The sequence below is a fragment of the Chaetodon trifascialis genome, chromosome 14 (assembly GCF_039877785.1).
Source record: "Chaetodon trifascialis isolate fChaTrf1 chromosome 14, fChaTrf1.hap1, whole genome shotgun sequence".
NCBI classification, from domain to species: domain Eukaryota; kingdom Metazoa; phylum Chordata; class Actinopteri; order Chaetodontiformes; family Chaetodontidae; genus Chaetodon; species Chaetodon trifascialis.
The window spans coordinates 5769187-5788053 of NC_092069.1; the positions used below are offsets into that span (position 1 = coordinate 5769187).

Here is an 18867-nt window from a genome sequence, read left to right on the forward strand (position 1 = left end):
TTGCCCTTGGCTGAAGTGACGACTGGAAACATTTGTTCTGTACAACTGAGCTCTGTCCCATTTCCATACTAAATCACGATTCTACGGTTTTGAGTGTGTAGTGCATTGAAGTCTATATGTACACTAAATCCACTTGATTTTTTTCCTGTTCTGTTATGTGCACTTACTAATTTGCAAAGCTATTAAATTTTGAAATATGACGCCACCTTATTTCTTTTGTTTTTATTTAATCAGCATAATGGGGAACTATTTCTCATGAAAAGATCTGAAATGCTGAAAAAGTTCTTACTGAAAGTACATTTACTAAAGGACTGCCCTTATGCACAAATCTGAGTAGTTGTACTCTGAGTTTTTCTATTACTTTGCTCTTCCACCCCACAACATTTGGACAAATGTGATGAATTTAAAGAATACAATGCATTAATGCAGTGTGTAGTTGGGCTGCTTGCATATCCACTGAAGACACATTTCCCTAATGTCGTGATTTAAGTCACTTTTTGAGGTCCACAAAGTCAAAATTGTCCAAGACTTCACAAAAAGGAAAGATGAGAAAAAAATGTCAACCAAAAAGGGAGATTTTTAGTAGCAGTCATAGTTAAAACTGCCTGCAACTGGACACATTTAAACAATGAAATGCTACTTGTGTATTGATGCATCAGTCACAAACCAATCATGTCATATATCACTCACAGAGTCCATTTTAGTGCCAAATATAAACTTTTATTTTTGATAAATGCATGCTTGCTGATAATACTTCTGTAGTTAAGTCGGCTTTTAAATGCAGGACTTTTACTTGACCTTTACCTGAGTACTTCTACCACTCACTATATCTGCCTGGGGCAAGTTAAAGCATGATAATGTTTTATGGCTCTGTTCAGCCAACCCAGAGAACACTGTTCAAGGGAACAAATGTGGATGCTTTGGAAGTTCTACTTTCACTGTGTGACAGTTGGCTTGTGGTTGTAATGAACTGGAAATTTGCAAAGAATTGTGGGAAAATTGTTTGGAGGTGCTCAGGAAACAGCTAGAAACTGGATCTGTATGCCTTTGGGAAAAATTATGGAATTGGGACACAGCTCTACTTCTCAAGGATAAAAGTACAAAAACACATCCACACACACACACACACACACACACACACACACACACACACACACACACACACACACACACACACACACACACACACACACACACACACACACACACACACACACACACACACACACACACACACACACACACACCAGATGTGACTGTGATGCACTGTACTATAGGGCTGAGCCAGTTGGTACTGAACTGGAATGAATGGCTTTTTTGCTGCCCCTCACTCAGTGGATGAAGGAGCTGTATTTATATTCAGAGTAAACAGAAACTTCACCCACAGGTCGGCTGGTGTGCAAGAACGATCAAATGACGGATATCCACTTTGTCATAGTGCTTCATTACAGACATTGTTCAAAAATAACATATAGAAAGATATTTCATTGTAAAACATTCTCTTTCCATTGGCAGGCCTGGACAAGCTCAAGCACAGCTCAGTCGCATAAAACATTTCTTTGTCATAAAACTTTTTAAAAATCCATTCATACATCTTATGAGCCATAAAATATTACAAATACATATTCTGCCTCAGCTATTATACATTATAGAGCCGGGGTGATGCTTTAGTACCAGAGTTATACTAGACTTTCTACGTGTTAAAAACAAGATTTCCATTATTGGGCTTGTGGTGAGCTGTGTACTTTCTGTATTAGCACTTTCAGCACTATCTTTGGCAGTTTTGTATTCTTTCTCAAAAGTGCAGCAGACCCAAAGTACCCCTTCATTCAGACTGTTAGTTCGCTTACTAATAGTACAGGTACATAACTCCAAAAAGCCTGGCTTCATCATATATATTCTTGATTTCTTTTTAGCGCCGCTATCTCCAGTTTTTATTATCAGCCTGCAGCGGTTTTAACATCTTCATCTGGGTTGAATGGCTGTTCACATAGGCAACTGTGCATCCATAATATATCCATAGTATATATGTCTATCTACAAATCAGAGTGTGCTGTACAGTCATATAGTCTTACAAGAGTAGCTCTGTTGGCTTTGCACAGCAATAAACCACAAACTTCTATAGTGTCTTTAAAACAGGAGCACATCTGCCACAGAATACCAGGGTCACTGTTCAGAGATTTCAGGAATGACACATGGCAATGTTAAGAGACTGAAATGGTCTTTTTGAGAAAAACTATAATGTTACACAAATAAAATGCACATTTTACTGAGGAAATAGCCAACAATGGGACAATAAAGTCGCAACTTCACAAGAAAAAAAGTCTTAATATTAAGAAATAAAGTTGCACTTTTAAAAGTCATAATGTGACAACAGATTTTGAAGGAAGGAAGTTAAGACTTATGTCATAATGTTGCTTATTATCATTGTTATGATATATTATTTCTCAGAATAACAAATTCATGAACATCACTTTTTTCCCCTCAAAATAGACCTTTCAACTAGTATGACCTTTACCCATAAAAATATAACCTAATTTGCAATATTATGATTTTTTTTCCTTTTAACATGACTTTTTCTGTAACCTTTCTCCCAAAATATTATTTCTCCATGTACAATTACAATTTTAGTCTTAAAATATTACTGTTTTCTTAAAATAATTTATTCTTGAAATATTCTGACTTCAAATCTTGTAAACTTGCAGTTTCATTCCCTTAACATTATGAGTTTTTCTCAACATTTTCACTTCATTTTCATCGGATTATGACCTTTTCTCAAAATATTGCGACGTTCTCAAAATCTCAGACTTCATTTTTCGCCAGCAGTGGTCCTGATACATGGTCATACAGATTACTTCAAGCCACATCAAAAGCTTAAAAGCAAAAACCTAAAAAAAAAAGCTTTAGTAGTTTGAAATACACATCTTTTAAATGCCTTCACTTGATCTGGAGAACAGTCAGTGTAATGGAAAGGAAAGGGGTGGCAGTTGAGCTGTGTGTGTGTCTGCTTGTGTATATGGTGTTTATATTGGTTTTAGTGATGGTGTTTATATAGTTGACAATATTCTCCTTTTCCTTTAATTATGTATATATGTGTGTGTGTGTGTGTGTGTGTGTGTGTGTGTGAGTGTGAGTGAGAGAGAGAGAGAGAGAGAGAGAGAGAGAGAGAGAGAGAGAGAGAGTGTTTCAGTGGTTGAGGTTCAGCAGCAGGCTGGGCAGTGTCTTCAGGTCCATCTGTGGCAGCAGCCAGAAACAGTAGAGCAGCAGCCACAGCAGCAGCAGCAGATACAGCTCGCAGCTCTCACTCCACCTACACACACACACACACACACACACACACACACACACACACACACACACACACACACACACACACACACACAAATAAATAAATAAAGAGATGATTACAAGCAGCATTGGAGCTCAAACAGTATGGATCGATTCTCATGTTTGTTACATTTTCAATCACATCACATTTTGGGTCTTAAGTGACGAATCCCATCAGCAGTCTGCATGTCAGCAGTAACTGTGTCATATCAAGCTGACGCAGTTATTTGATTCTCGAAAGGAGACAGCAACCAGTGCATCCTTTGCAGCCCTCAGTATCCAACAAGCATTGGAAGCTGATCATGTGTTTGATGGTGCATAAGCTGAGAAAGTTCGTAATGTGTGAATTCGACATATTTAACAGATGCTTTGCCTTAGCGTGATCGTCAAACACTGCTAACTGCTCACATACATTCAGTCAGTTTTCGTGTTGTGGTGATCCTCCGTACATAACAGTCCTTCACTGCAGTAAGCAATACATCGTTATTCATGTATCTGTAGATTTGGCAAATGTACAGTATCTTTTCACAAGACCAGTATTTTAACGTGAGAAGATGACTACTGGTCAACAACTACACTGGAAATCCTTGCAACTAGCACGAATGTGTAGTTGTGAAAGCCCTATGTAGTAAACAGATAGCAAGGAGGGAGACGTTCTTACCAAACCTCGGAGTCCGCATTGTCAGGTTTTCTGGTTGCTGCAGTCTGAGTGTCCTGTGAGTGACAAAAAATACTCAGTATATACAGAGACAATATTTATCCAAGGGTAGTAATATGTCCATAGAGAAGGAAATGGAATGTCAAACCAACCGTGAACTCAGTGAAGCGAGGTCCCTTTCTGTGACGGAGAACTGGAGGGATCTGGCTTTCGTCTTGTCTGCTGGAGCTATGAGTGTCGCTCCTGAAAAGACAAAATCCCTTAGTTTAGGTCTCAACAAGAGAGAGCAGGCCCAGGACATGCAGTGGTAGAAGCCAATATGACTACTCTCAGATCTTGCCCTTCTTCACCCCCATTTTAGTCCTTGTCGCCTTTTCTAGAACTTGTAACTTCAGGTTTAATCACTGCAGTTGCATCAATCTGTTTTGGCCACAGATCTGAAAGTCACAAGTGTAACATATTGTGGCCTTATACAGTGCATATAGCTAACGTGTTAGCATCCAATTTTAGCACTCATTTGGAGTACCTGATGAATGTAAATCCAATATTCACAAATTCACTCTCATTTTAGCTCTAGTTTGTTCTCCACCAGCTCCTGAGAAAAATATCTGGCTCTTAAAGATGTTCCACTATTTTCACCAGTTAATCACTAACTCAGTCTGTTCTTTGGTACTGAGCAGGTGGTGCAGTGAGGTCATCAGAGCTTTGTCAAATAAAACAGCTGCTGGAAACAAAGTTAATGAGAGCAGAGTAAAACCGTATGGTTCCAGGTGAGTCATACATTACAAATGCATATACTTACTGGGCATCTCTTTGTTAAGGAGACACTTTTTTTTGCACTGTCAAAATGTTCAACTACTGTATACTCCATATACAAATACAGAATGAAAATACATTGAATAGTAGTTACAAAATAAAATGCGGACCACAAATAGTGTGAAAAATGGGATATAATATACAATGAAGTCTGAAGGATTCAAACTTAAATTCCACTGTTGAACACGAATGGAATCAAGCTCTCTTGTATTAATGAATTCAACCACATAATGTCTGTAACCCCCGCCTCCTCTCCTCATGCCGCAGCCTCTCAACCCTCATAAGGCCTGTCTTAATTCGCATCACCAGCCTACATAGATAACTTTGTTCAGTACATTTAAGGCAATATCTGAGAAAACTGAGAGAGGCCAGGTCAGAGCAGTCCCATCCATTGCCACAACACTGGTATCCTCCAGGGTCCAGTGTGTTTCTCAGTGTACCAGGGAGCTGACTAAGAATAGAAAGCCTACCTCACAAGCTCTGCGTTTTCCATGGCATAGCCTGAGCTCTGTTGCTCAGCCTTGCCGAGATCACTGCTGTCTGCTGGAACATCACCACCCCAGAGTCCTCCTATCTTCTCCCCCGGCAACCAACGGTGTTCCTGGGATTTAGACGCTTTGTCAGTCTCCCGGTTAGTCTTAGTGATGACATAATAAGAGCGAGAAACAAAGAAAGAGAGATCTTTTAGCAGCTTTGCACTGTACAGGGGGGAGAGATGGAGTCAATGTCCAGTGCATCTTTGCATCTTTTTGTCCCTCTTACAGGGTTGTGCAAATATAGTGAGGGTGTGTGGATCATCGGTCGGTCACTTATGTCCAAAGCAAAGGATTTCAATAACTACTGGCCAACTGCCAGACAACAATAATTCATCTCTAAAACACATTGCAAGATGTTGATTAAACTTATTTTTACTTTAGTCATTGTCCCCAGGAGGATCAGTCCATTTTGGTGGACCTTTTCTCTAGCATCACCTTCAGGTTGTGTTTTGACAGCTGAGACTGATGAGAATGTAATTGTAGTTTTTCACACATTTGGTCACAAACCCAACTAGCGGACAAATTGATATTTAAACCTGATGATGGTACTAGATGAAAATTCAAGGGGATATAACATGATAGAAGATTTTGGCCATATTGTTCACACCCACCAAAAACTACACTGAATCTAAACTGAAATATTTCTAAGCATGTAAAGGCACTCATTTGAAAAGGACGTGGTGTGACAGTACTGTGGCACTGCTGAATAATCCACATATACCTTGTCATTCTCTTGTGAATCCACTCCTTCCCTGAAATCTTCACCCAGCAGGCTGAGCGGCTGGTCATCTGGAAGACTTTCTGAAGCTGGTGCTGGCTGGAGAGCAGACACACTCAAAACAGATGGCCAACTCTGCATTTCAGTATCAGGTGGCTCTGTAAACATGGGCTCCTCTTTGTCAGGGTAGAACAGATCCATGGGTTCGACAGGGTCACCGACTAGATCACCTGTGGGAGAATTTCGATCAAAGTTTGTATAAAACGAGCCCACGTCTCTGGATACACTACCTGTTTCACGACATGAACTCCCTATCGTACCATTGTATTTTGAGTTGACTGGATCCGATGCGTTCTGCTGTGTGGAGGCTGTTTCCATGTCAGAAAAGGTGTAACCCAGTTTGTCCTGGTGTTCTTCCAGTTGATCAGTTAAATCTATTTCCTGGTCAGTATTCACAGGTTGAGATTTAGCATCTGTAGAAGAGGTCTGAGCTATCAAGTCCTTCTCAGCGTCACCTGTCTGAGATTCATGCTCACATTCCTGTTTGGCTTCACGTCTTTCCACGTCGTCTGCTGTGTCTGGCCCACGTATAGCTGCATTTGATGATTTGCTCATGTCATGTTCATCTGTATCACCCAAAGGCCCACTTTCTGTGTCTCTTATTTGTACTGTTGTTGCTTTAACATTTTCTGATACCAGGCAGGAAGGAATCTCAACAGGGTTTTTGTCATTGTCACTGGAGTCACAGTACAATTCATCTGGATTTTGAGAGCTCTTGACATCTGTGTCACTTCCCTTGCTTGTAATTGCCTCTGCCTGATGTACTTCACCACACCCTGCATGATCTTGTCTTTCTGAATCACATCTTCCCTCTTCGTCCTGCTCTTCTGGCTCACTGGAAATGGAGATCACAGGGATGTTTATGTCCATGGTTGGGTCTAAACTTGTTTTTGAGGCTCTGTCTTGGTTGCTAACTGAGGTTAAGCTCTCTTGACGATCCAGGTGTTCTCTTAGAACTCCTTCACTTGCTTTGTCTTGTGTTTCTGCAACACCCTCGTCCCTTTCCTTTAAAATGCCTGACTTCTCCCTTGACTCTCCTCTTCTCTCCTCTGGAACAGAATCTGTTTTCTGACATTTAGTTTCCACTTCAAGCTCCTCAGAATCATTTCTTTCATTGTGACTTTCAGTTTGGTCATTTATTTGTCCTTCATGGTCCTGTCCAGTTTTTTCAGTTTCAAGGAGAACTTCAGCACCAGAGTCGACCAGTGCTTCTCCATCACACAGTCCAAAAGAAGATTCTGTCTCTCTTGGTGCTTCACCTTTTTGAATCAGGCTTGTATCCATCTGTTTAGAGCCTTCTTCTTTTGTTATCTCAGCTTCCCTATGATCAGGTACCTGTTCTAGTGCCAAGTCCTGGTTGTGCTTTTCAAGGCTGGCCTCTTTCTCCTTCACTACTTCCGCTTCCTTTTTCACTGAATGTCCTTGGATTCTCTCCTGGGTGCTCTCCAATGAACTCAGTGAGTAAATCCCTTCATCTATATATGACTCAGGAACTGACTGCTCATCAGGAGCTCTACCCTCTATGGATGGGACAAATCCTTCATCAAGAGTAGTGATCTCCACAGGGGTGGCACGGTACACATCCCAAGCTGTCCCACTGTCGCACAAAGAGCTGTCACTTCGGCTCTCACAAAACTTCTCTGGCATGACCCCAAACTCGCTATCCACCCATGAGTCAGGTGAGCTGATTGCTGAGTCGCCAATTACTGACTCAGTGGTAACAGATTCAGGTACTGATGAGCCAGTGGGCGACTGAGTGCAAGACAGTTGTAGGGAGTTAACGGTTGAGTTGACTGAGACCTCACTGGCAGTTTCCTTGGGCTCTTCAGTGACACTGCTGGAGATGTCCTCCATATGGGGGGAATCTGCTAAGAAGTCTTCACTGGACCATGAGCGTGATGCAGCCGGTCTGAAGGGTGGTGACAAAATGCTCCTGTCCTCTGACACGGAAGAAATTAAAATTTTGGGTGGGGGTTGGCCACAGTCCCTCTGAAACATATAGGACCTCTCCCTCACTCTGCCTCTGTGGCCGCAATTCCTTATGTAGTCAGAGTCACTCTCACGGAAGTTGAGTCGGCACATAGAGACGCTCCTTTCAATCACCTGGCAGGGCTCCTCTGGCTGAGAGAGAAACAAAGAAGTTGGTAGAAGTCTGTCAGTGCTCACATTCAGAAATTAGTGTTTTGTCAAAATCTTAGAGACATATCATCCATGAACTGTAAGAAGGGATTCTTACCTCCTCTATGCCAGGGAAGTGCTCCAGGAACTGCGACACATATGTCATGATTGATTGCTCATCTGGTGCATTGATAGTCACATCTAGGGAGATAAAGAGCGCGTTACCACAGTGGCATTTTACACGTACATATGGACTCCCAAGTCAATTAGGTTTCCTCCAGTTAACAGTTATGACTTGCACTTTATCATGTAATAGCACTGCCAGGTTTATATGTAGGTGTCACGTCTGAATAAAACCATGAAAGACAGAGAAAGATATTAAATGCACATCGTGTTTTGCCTCATGTCACATGAACCTACTTGAAAAATGGGTTTCACTTATTTGTTTCACTGCTTTTTGTGTACCACGTGCTAAATATTACATAAGCTATGCAGCTCTATCCATTATGGTCCTGTCATTAGATCAGTGATGAGCCATGTTACAGAGTCTAAAAGCAGCTATATATATCCAGTAAAGTCTCAACATTGCTCACACTTGGTAAGCAAACAGGAGAGAGGAAAGGTCATATTATAGTCATAAAATAGAAGTGAAAAATAGTTACTGGGGGATTTGCAACTTCTTACTGTGAATAGCAATGCTAAAACCACAGCATCTTCTGGCAGTTAGTTAAAAGCTTTCTTTTACATTTCAAACAAACACTGTAGGACGATTCAGGTAGCTACTATGTATGATACTTGTGTAAGTGGCCTAGCACTAGCTAATGATAGCCAATTCCAAATTTCCCTCTGCTTTTGGGTCGCTTATCAGATGATTCCCATGACTTGATCATTATGTCATCCTGATTTTACATGGAGGCACAACATGAGCTTTGAATAGGGACAACTATGAGGCTTTTTCCATGCATGGAGACTACCTGTCTTAGGTTACTTTCTCTGCAATCTAGATTTGTTTAAGCACATGTAAATGTTACAACTAAAGCTAAATGTTCTGGTTAAGATTGTTATCTAACAATGAGAAACCTGTTCAAGAGGTCTGGTTTACGGCTATGTCAAATAAGTAACACCTGGGAACACCTTTCACTTTTGGTTTTAATCCTAAACAAGTACTTCAACATTATGACAACATTTTGATGATCAACTGGTATGACTACTGGGATTGTTCTTGGTTTCCCTTTTTTTAGAAAGACATCCTTTATTCGTCACACTACACAACATGCACATACACGCCATGCTTAGTGAAATTCTTCTTCTGCATTTACTTTTTTTTTATGGAGGATACCCCAGGTGAACACGGGGAGAACATGCAAACTCTACACAGAAAGGCCCCTTTAGGTGGCATGATGGCACTGTGGTAACAATGTCGCCTCACAGCTAGATTCCCACCTGGGGCGCTGTGGGCGCTGGGGGGCGTGTCTTCCACCATGCCTTCGGTGCCTGCTGCTCAGAGAAAGGGGCCTTTCTGTGTGGAGTTTGCATGTTCTCCCCGTGTTCACCTGGGGTATCCTCCATAAAAAACCCCACTGAAAACATGCAAGAAGATCACCACCTGACCAATGGTGACAGGAAGGAACTGGTTCCCATGTCTCTCTCTCTCTCTCTCTCTCTCTCTCTCTCTCTCTTTCCTTGAGATAAGGGGCAGCAGGCAGGTACCGAAGGCATGGTGGAGGACACGCCCTCAGCACCCAGAAAATTTGTTAATTCATTACCACAAGGGAACTATAGTGTGAACTAGGTTAGCTATTGTATTACAGTTTCATGTGGGCAGCAACCAAATTATGCTGATATCTAAAAAATTTCTCATTACCCTCAGGCTCCAGTAGGCGTGGGATACCCAGGCTGTAGTGGGCTATTCTGAATGCATCCTCCAGATTCTCTCTGGCGGTCCTCAGCAGCGCCTTTCTCATGTCCACCAGGCTGGGGTCAATGGACTTAATGACAGCCAGAAAGGCCAGACCACTTGTCCAGCTCTTCCCAAAGTCCTTCACTGCCACACCGAACCTACAGGATGGCAGGGCATACTCGGTGGTGAGGGTCAGTCCAGAAAGACCGCCAGACAGACAGCTGTAAGAGGTGGACTAAAAGTAGACACCAATGGAGCCAGTAAATGACTGCTTGGCCCTTTTCACTGTTTTGGTGAGGCAGAGCATGCAGACTGTTGTTATGTACTGCACAGTCACAAGAAATAGACAACAGAACACTATGACATTGTTACATTTTTTTGACTTCTAAGAACAATCTTTATTGAAAATGGCAGTCCACACTTACTTGCGTGTTCGCTTCTGCACCCACTGCAGCAGCTTCTTGATGGCCTTGCTGTGGTCTCGCATGGCTGTGGACGCAGACTGTCTCTCGTCTGACGGCGTGCTGCAGAAGGATGTGTCTGAGTCGGAGCTGGTGGGGATGGACGACAGGCTGGAGGAGGAGGGGAACTGGCTCCTGATGTTCCCAGTCAGCTCCTTAATCTGCAAGGACAGTTGGATTACATTTCCCTTTAGCAGTCAGTTCTGATGTTGAGTATCAAATGCATCCATGTGTCTGCAGCACATTATCTACTCAGGTGTTTTATGCTGACACTTGAGCATAAAAGTGTGTGTGTGAGACTAACTTCGGACCAAAACTATCCCAGGTATAAAGTAAGATCTGATCTGTCTTAAAATTCTGTGAAAAGACTGTAAACAGATTTAAGGCTAAGTCAGCAACCATGACACATGATGTAAACATTTTAACAAATGATGAAGGCACCATATCCATATAGCATTTCTTTCTGTCAGAAAAGCACTGGCATGACATGAGGAAGCCCCTCTCCCTGGCACAGAGGAGCTGGGCCCCTTCCCCCATATTTTTGTGTCCGTTGAGGCCTTCCCTCTCAGGAGAGACATGCTGAGTCCCCTCACTGGGCAAACAGTGGGAGAGAAGCACGTCTTCAACTTTGGGCTTTCCCAGTTCTACGCTACAAGAATGGTTGAGTGCCCCTTTGGCATTATGATGCCCAGAGGATTGGAGGGTCCTTTGTGTGTCTCCAGAGGTTACAGAGAGAACTGTGAATGCAACCTGTATAGCCCACAACTTCATGAGGTGGGAAGATGGTGGATCTGTGCCAGTGCCAGCAGAGCCACTCCTTGGTGCCCAGGACATCAGAAGGGTTGAAAGCAGAAATGCCACCAGAGAGGTTATTGCTGTCAGGGAAACATTAACGGGCTACTTCACATCAACAGGACAAGTGCAATGGCAGAACAGAATCATCTGTTTGTATTATAGTATTATTGGAGTAAAAATGAATCACAGAGCACAAATTAATATATAAAGGGGTTTTTTTCCATCAGCCTGTAGTGGTTAGTCTGGCGTCGACTTTCCGCAGCAAAACCATACAGCTAAGCAACAGCAGCAGCAAGTATCTCAACACAGCCAGAAACTCAAACAGATGCAAGAGCCATGACGCAGGCTTCACTCAGGCTTCTTCACTCAGTTTTTTACACCTTCACCAACACTGTCAACGCTTCAACTGATGACCTTGTAAATAGTTTCAGTTCCAAAGTTATGACTATTATTGACTCCATCGCCCCAATTAAGACCAAAGTTTTGTCAGGAAGGAAAAAGGCACCTTGGATAAACACCACACTGGTCAAGTGCAGAAAAGAGTCTGCAGACAGGCAGAGCACAGGTGGCGAAAAACCAAACTCCAGGTTCATTATGAGATTTACAAAAACAGTCTCCAAACCTATAACCATGAACTAAAGAAGGCAAGGCAAGCATTCTTCTCAGAGATTATCAACAGAAACTGTAATGATGCCCGCACTTTGTTTTCTGTTGTGGATAGACTGACAAACCCCAAAGCATCAGTCCCTCCTGAACTGCAATCCAACAAGTCATGCAATGATTTTGCAGCCTTTTTTACAGATAAAATTTCAAGGATAAGACAAACAGTGTGCAGCTTCAGCTCAGGCAAAATGATAAGTTCATCTGTGCCTTCTTGTTCTCCCATTAATCTAACCCATTTTAACCTTCTGGATCATACAAGGCTGACAGAAACTGTATCACAGTTAACATCCACAACATGCTGCCTTGACTCTGCCAACAAACTTTTTTAAAAATGTTTTTCATTACATAGCTCCAGATGTGTTGCAGATAATAAATAATTCTCTTCAGTCCGGTCAGTTTCCCCAGGCCTTGAAAACTGCAGTAATAAAACCTCTCCTAAAAAAACTAATCTGGATGCTTCAGTAATTTGTAACTACAGGCCAATATCAAATCTTCCCTTTCTAGGAAGAAACGCATGCTTTCATGATGCAGAACACTCTTTTTAATGCATTTCAGTCTGGATTTCATCCACACCACAGCACTGAGACTGTACTAAGTTTTAAATGACATACATCTGAATAATGATGCTTCCAAAACCTCAGTCTTAGTATTATTAGATCTCAGTGCTGCCTTTGATACGGTTGATCATGACATACTTCTTGACAGACTGGAAAAGTGGGTGGGACTTAGTGGCACGGCACTACACTGGTTCAAATCCTATTTACAAGATAGAGACTACTTTGTGTCAATTGGTGAGCATGTGTCTGAACGAAAAAAGATGATGTGTGGGGTGCCACAAGGGTTCATTCTCGGACCACTTCTTTTCAATATTTACATGTTGCCCCTAGCTCAGATTATGGAGCATCATAATATTTCTTATCATACTTACGCAGATGATACACAACTTTATATTTCTGTGTCATCACATGACTACAGTCCCTTACTTTCACTGAGTGAGTGTATTCATCAAATCAATGAGTGAATGTGCCAGAATTTTCTTCAGCTTAATGCAGATAAGACAGAAGTGATTGTTTTTGGCCCTAAAAATGAAAGGTCAAAGATCAGTGCTCACCTTAACTCCATGTCACTGACAACAACAGTTAAAGCCAGAAATCTTGGTGTAATTATTGATTCTGACCTGAATTTTAACAACCATTTAAAGCTCATTACCAAATCAGCCTACTACCACCTGAAAAATATAACCAGATCAAGGGATGTCTGTCCAAAGAAGACCTGGAAAAACTCGTTCATGTATTCATTTTCAGTAGGTTGGACTATTGCAATGGAGTCTTTACTGGCCTAAACAAAAAAACAATTAGGCAACTACAGCTGATTCAAAATGCTGCTGCACGAGTCCTTACAAACACCAGAAAAATGGACCATATCACACCAGTCCTCAGATCACTACATTGGCTTCCTGTGAGTCAAAGAATAGACTTTAAAATCTTACTGTTGGTCTACAAACCATTAAATGGTCTAGGACCAAAATATTTTCTGGATTTATTAACTCCATATGAAGTATCCAGACCTCTCAAGTCATCAGGGACAGATCTATTGTGTGTTCCCAGAATGAGAACCAAACAAAGTGAAGCAGCTTTCAGTTATTATGCTCCTCACCTGTGGAACATTCTCCCTGCACACCTGAGGTCTGCACCAACTGTCAGCTCATTTAAATCAGGGTTGAAAACATTATTATTTGCTACAGCTTTTAATTATAGTAAATATATTTGCTCAATGATTTTAATCATTCTAAATGCTAAATTATTGTCTTTTACTGGTTTCTGTTTTTAATTTTCCTTTAAATGTATTTTATTTTTATATTCTCTTCTACTTTCTTTCTTTCTTTCTTTGAAATGTATGTTTTTAATGTATTTTTATGCTTATGTAAAGCACTTTGGATTGCCTGGTGTATGAATTGTGTTATACAAATAAATTTGACTTGCCTTGCCATGTGTAAGAGGACACATGACTACATATGACCATAGAGCAGATGGGTCAGTTGAATTTAAGGGTAGATTATTAGTTGTGTTGCACCATTCACTTTTATTTAACCTCCTGTGTTTGCACACTGTTATGAGACAGGAGTCAGCGGTGCATGTTTTGAATAAACTCTATGAACTTTTTGTCCCATTACTAACCAAGCTGTTCCTCGGCTCATTCCTGCGAAATAAATGGGGGGGGGCTGCTGCTTTAGTGAGGGTCAGTTTATTGTTAGATACTGACGGGAAACAGAATATACAAACAAGTGTCACTGAAAAATGTTTAAAATGATGAGAAAAAATGAAAAGCACTGTAAAAGAAAGCTAGAACAGTAGGTGGATAGTGACTACTTTGTAAAACTACTGCTCCCAAGGTACATCATTAGTAACTCTGCATTTTTTTGTGAACATAATCTCAGTATTTGCTATTAATGGACAAAACACACAATCATTTTTGAAGAGTAAATGGCAGAGTTGAAGTGAAATGTGGGGACCTGCTGAATCGCAGGGGTGAAATGATAGAGGCAAAGCTACAGTAGCTATTACTTATGGATTAGTTCTAACTGAGATGATTTCATGTTATCGGGATGCTCTGCTGAATTTTCCATCAGTTCTTCTGAGCAGTTTCAAGACAAAACCTCTGTGAAGGGCCATCAAAGAAGCTTAGTGTATCTCGCTCATTATGCCCATTCATCCCAGCTCATACCTGGCAGTGCACACTGCTTCATACAGTGGAATGCCTCCAGAGTGAGAGGACAGTGTGTGTGAACTGCAGAGATAATTGTTTCCTCATGGTGTCTGTCCAGGGCAATGAACCGCAGCGTGGCTTACATAAACTATCCTTTGTGAATGGAAAGTCCACAAGCTGTGAAGTAGACACTTTATTCTTACACTTGACGTCATTTTGAGTAAAAAGAAGGCACATGAAAGGGGGGAGATGGAAACTCAAAGTACAGATCAGATTGGATGAAGAGCTATTAAATGAGAGGATAGATACAAAGAAAAGCAGATTACCTGAAAGAAGAGAATGATGTTCCAAATGAGTCCCAAGATGATGGAGGAGTTTCCATCGGCAACATCAGCTGCATCGATACTGACCAGCTTCACCTGAGAGCATGTGTTTATGTTAACAGTTCAGCCAATCAACAATCAAATCAACAGTCAGTCTACCTGATGTGGTACTCACATTTCTCTCCTCCAGGAAAGACAGGACCTTGGCGATATTGTTGAGTCTGAAAATACGATGGGAGGACTTTTTGAATCCATGAAGCTGGAAAATCATTCAGAATGAGAGCAGCATTATTAGGTAGCATGTACACAGCCAACCGAAACAACTACTTTTACTACCAGTACTGCTAAAGGAGCTGATAATATGATTATTATGCACAATACTGACCAGCTTGCAGCCGGACAGCTCCTCCAGCAAGGCCATGAGGATGTGTCCATCCTGTATGTCCCGGAAAAGGTCATGAACCTCAATGGGTGGGTCACACTGACAGTGGAGAGAAGGAAAGAGAGAGAAACAGTCAATCAGAAAAAAAATCATCCACAGCTATTTTGATTTGATTTTCATTTAGTCTCTTTTAATCTTAGCAAAAATGTCAAGTATTTGCTCTTTCTAGCTCCTTAAATGGGAGGATTTGACTCATTTCTTTGTCATACATGATGACTAAACTAAATGTCTTTTGAGGTTTATTCAGCAGATTCATCTGTATGGATACCGTGATAGGTAGATTTTCTGCTGTTTAAGCAGACTGGATATCAAAAACACAACCTGAAAACTGTAAATTCAACCAAGAAGCATTCAAGATGTATGCAAATCTGATTGCATTCTACCTAGATTTTAATAAAGTGCATATGCATCCATCCCTGCATGATGCATACATGGCTAGCCGTTATCCCTGCAGGAAAAACATATCCACTTCAACAGCCAAACAGCACGTGCAGCATGTTTTTGTGGTGTACATCTAATCACAGATGAGCGCAACCACTAAATAACCTGTGTGCATGAGACAGCAGTGATCTGTATGGATGAGGGAGTTTTAATGAGAGCCTGTGAGGATGATGAAACATTGGTCTCGCTCATAGTTTATGAAGGCTGTCAGCTATCAAGATAAACTGTTATTGTAACTAAACAAGCTGGGCACATGCTAGCTCTAGTCAGTCACCAAGCCCTTTAGCTTGGTTGCTACAACAATTTAACAGAGTTCATTCAAATGATAAATACAATCGACTGCTTTCTTATATCTACCTGAATAATATACTTCATTTGTGGTACAGTGTATACTTTGAGAGAGGGGAACAGAGATACACAGCTAACAAAGCTGCAATAGTGTTTTCTTTTTTTGGACTTTAAGGTGCTAAGGTCTCTCAAAAGGTTAAAACTGCAAAGACAGCTTGCTACTGTTCAATAGGATGAATTTTGTGTGTCAAACCTCAGCAAAATCAAAAATCAGCGAGCGAACCCAATGATTACAAAATGCTCTAATGAACCATTTGTTCTACATCTGCTGTAGTCAGCAAATTATGGCAGGGGGGACCCAAGGTATGCAAATGATCTGTTACATGTTACAAACTGGGAAAATATGGAGATTACGTAACATTTCCAGTAATCTCTTTCAAAGAGAACATAAGAGGCCCCATCAGCATTAAAAATACACTGTGCCAACATTCCTCTCAAACACACCCTTCAGCTTTAATTCAACACATGAGATGGCACTCAACAGCTCTCCAATTAGCACTTGACTATTTCAAATAACCACCACTGAAAAATCAACACACACTCACTGCTGTACAGTTCAGTAACAATAACCCTGATTCCAAAAAGATGTGGAATGCTCCAAAAACACCTGTTTGGAACATTCCACAGGTAAACAGGTTCGTTGGTAACAGGTGATAGTGTCATTTAGTATCGCTTTGTGGACACACGATTGCACAAAGGATATTGCTACATGGGCTCAGGAACACTTGGCAAAACCGCTGTCAGTAAACATGGTTCCTTTGCAAATGCATTGTGTTTTCATGTCCCAACTTTTTTGGTATTGGGGTTGTACGTAGATTTATCATTAATAATCAGTCAGTAAGCAGCAGCATGCACTACCTGAGCCAACATTTAGCCCTGTCATCACAAGAAGTCATTACTAACTCTAACTCGCCTGAACATGATGAATGTGTGAAGGGGGGGGGGGGGGTAAACTGACGGGAACTTTGCAAGACAGAAAACAAATGACAAGAGACAAATGTAGGGATTGTCAATTAGTGGGTCAGAGATTTGATGCAGGGCCAAACAGTGAGTAAGAGAAGAGAGGCTCATTGTGTGAGAGAAAACAAAAGATTTGATCAGACGCTCAGACTCTCAGCTCACCCTGACTCACCCCTGTTTAGGAACTGAAACCACAAAGGAAAGAGTGAAACTAGAGTGTCTCAGTGTAAACAGTTCTGCTGGTCTCTGTGTTTAAATGCACAGGTATACTGTAAACTTGGCAGGCAGTGAGACCATTACTGTCTCACTGTCACTCAATATGAGGCTGCGATCCAGTTAACTGATACCAGAAATACTCTTCAAGCAGACCTTCAATCGATCGATTAGTCATCATCATTGATTAACTTTTATAGTAGCAAAATTTTCTCTACGTCCACCTGCTCCACTGTGAGAATTTGATCTCTCTTAACTACTTGGATGAACAAAATAGGACATCTGAAGACGTCCTATTGGACCCTACAACGGCAAACAAAAATGAGACAAACTGGCACCATTAAAGTATTAAAATTAGCATTTTTTTTGCTTGTAATGTACCCATAGATGTAGACATCTACCACTGGATGACACTGAAGAAAACTTAGAAATGTGATGATTTTCAAGCAAGTTCTGAAATGTTTTTCTCTGATTTCTAAGTGGATTAATGTCTTAAGTCATGATGATAAAAATACCTGTTATCACAGCACACTGTATCTTGCCCAAATCTGTAAATAAACGGGCAATGACTTAACATCATATTTTTGTGTGTTGTGTTTTTATTCCAACATTTATTTATTCATTTCTATTATACTATTGGATATTTGAGGCAGATATTGATATTTAAGTGTTTAAAAAGTCTGATAAAGACATATTGGGCAATATGCATTATTCTATATAAACACATGACATAAACAGATATTCCAATAATAATTACTTTTTGTGACCAATTGTCAATGCAACTGTGACTGTGAAAGTCAGAACTTTACATACATTCAAGTCACTAAAACTTCATGTTTAGCAAACTAATATCATTTTTATTTCACGTCATGGGAGCTTCATGTTGTAGTGGTATTTTGCTGCAAAAGGGACTGGTTCACTTCACAGAACAGATGGCATCACGAGGAAGGAACATTTCGTGGATTTATTGATGCAATATCTGAAAACATTGGCCATGATTAAAGTTTGGTCACAAGTGGTTCTTGCAAATAGACAATGACCCCAAGCACACTTCGCCAGTTGTGGCAACAAAATCAAGGTAATGGAGTGGCATCACAAAGCCCTGACCTCAATCCAAAAGAAAATTTTTGGCAGAACAGAAACAGTGTGTGAGAGCAAAGAGGCCTACAAATCTGACTCAGTTACAGCAGTTCTGTATTCCAACAACTTATTGTGAGAAACTTGTGGAAGGCTAGCCGAAATGTCTGACCCAGGTTAAACAATTTAAAGGCAATGATACCAAATACTATTTTTTTCTAAACTTCTGACCCACAGGGACCGAGATGAAAGAAGTGGAGATTATCATTATATTATATAATATTGTCAGACATTTCACATTCTTA

At 40.9% G+C, this 18867-nt stretch overlaps 1 protein-coding gene across 3 annotated transcripts in view; it reads right to left on the reverse strand.

Moving 5' to 3' along the window:
* Positions 1-1394: 1394 nt before the first annotated feature.
* The window catches only part of clmna (calmin a), a 45347-nt gene continuing 27874 nt past the window's right edge, over positions 1395-18867 (reverse strand). The window contains exons 3-14 of one of the 3 annotated variants that reach the window (XM_070979653.1): positions 15467-15562; positions 15257-15340; positions 15085-15177; positions 10559-10755; positions 10098-10291; positions 8352-8434; positions 6376-8236; positions 6059-6285; positions 5272-5438; positions 4138-4228; positions 3989-4041; positions 1395-3310 (exon numbers count right to left, since the gene is read on the reverse strand). In XM_070979653.1, coding sequence (XP_070835754.1) covers positions 3187-3310; positions 3989-4041; positions 4138-4228; positions 5272-5438; positions 6059-6285; positions 6376-8236; positions 8352-8434; positions 10098-10291; positions 10559-10755; positions 15085-15177; positions 15257-15340; positions 15467-15562 — 3270 coding nt within the window. In that variant the 3' untranslated portion in view covers positions 1395-3186. Of the gene's footprint in view, positions 3311-3988; positions 4042-4137; positions 4229-5271; positions 5449-6056; positions 8237-8351; positions 8435-10097; positions 10292-10558; positions 10756-15084; positions 15178-15256; positions 15341-15466; positions 15563-18867 lie in introns of all 3 variants that reach the window. The other 2 variants (XM_070979652.1, XM_070979651.1) reach the window with 2 other exon arrangements.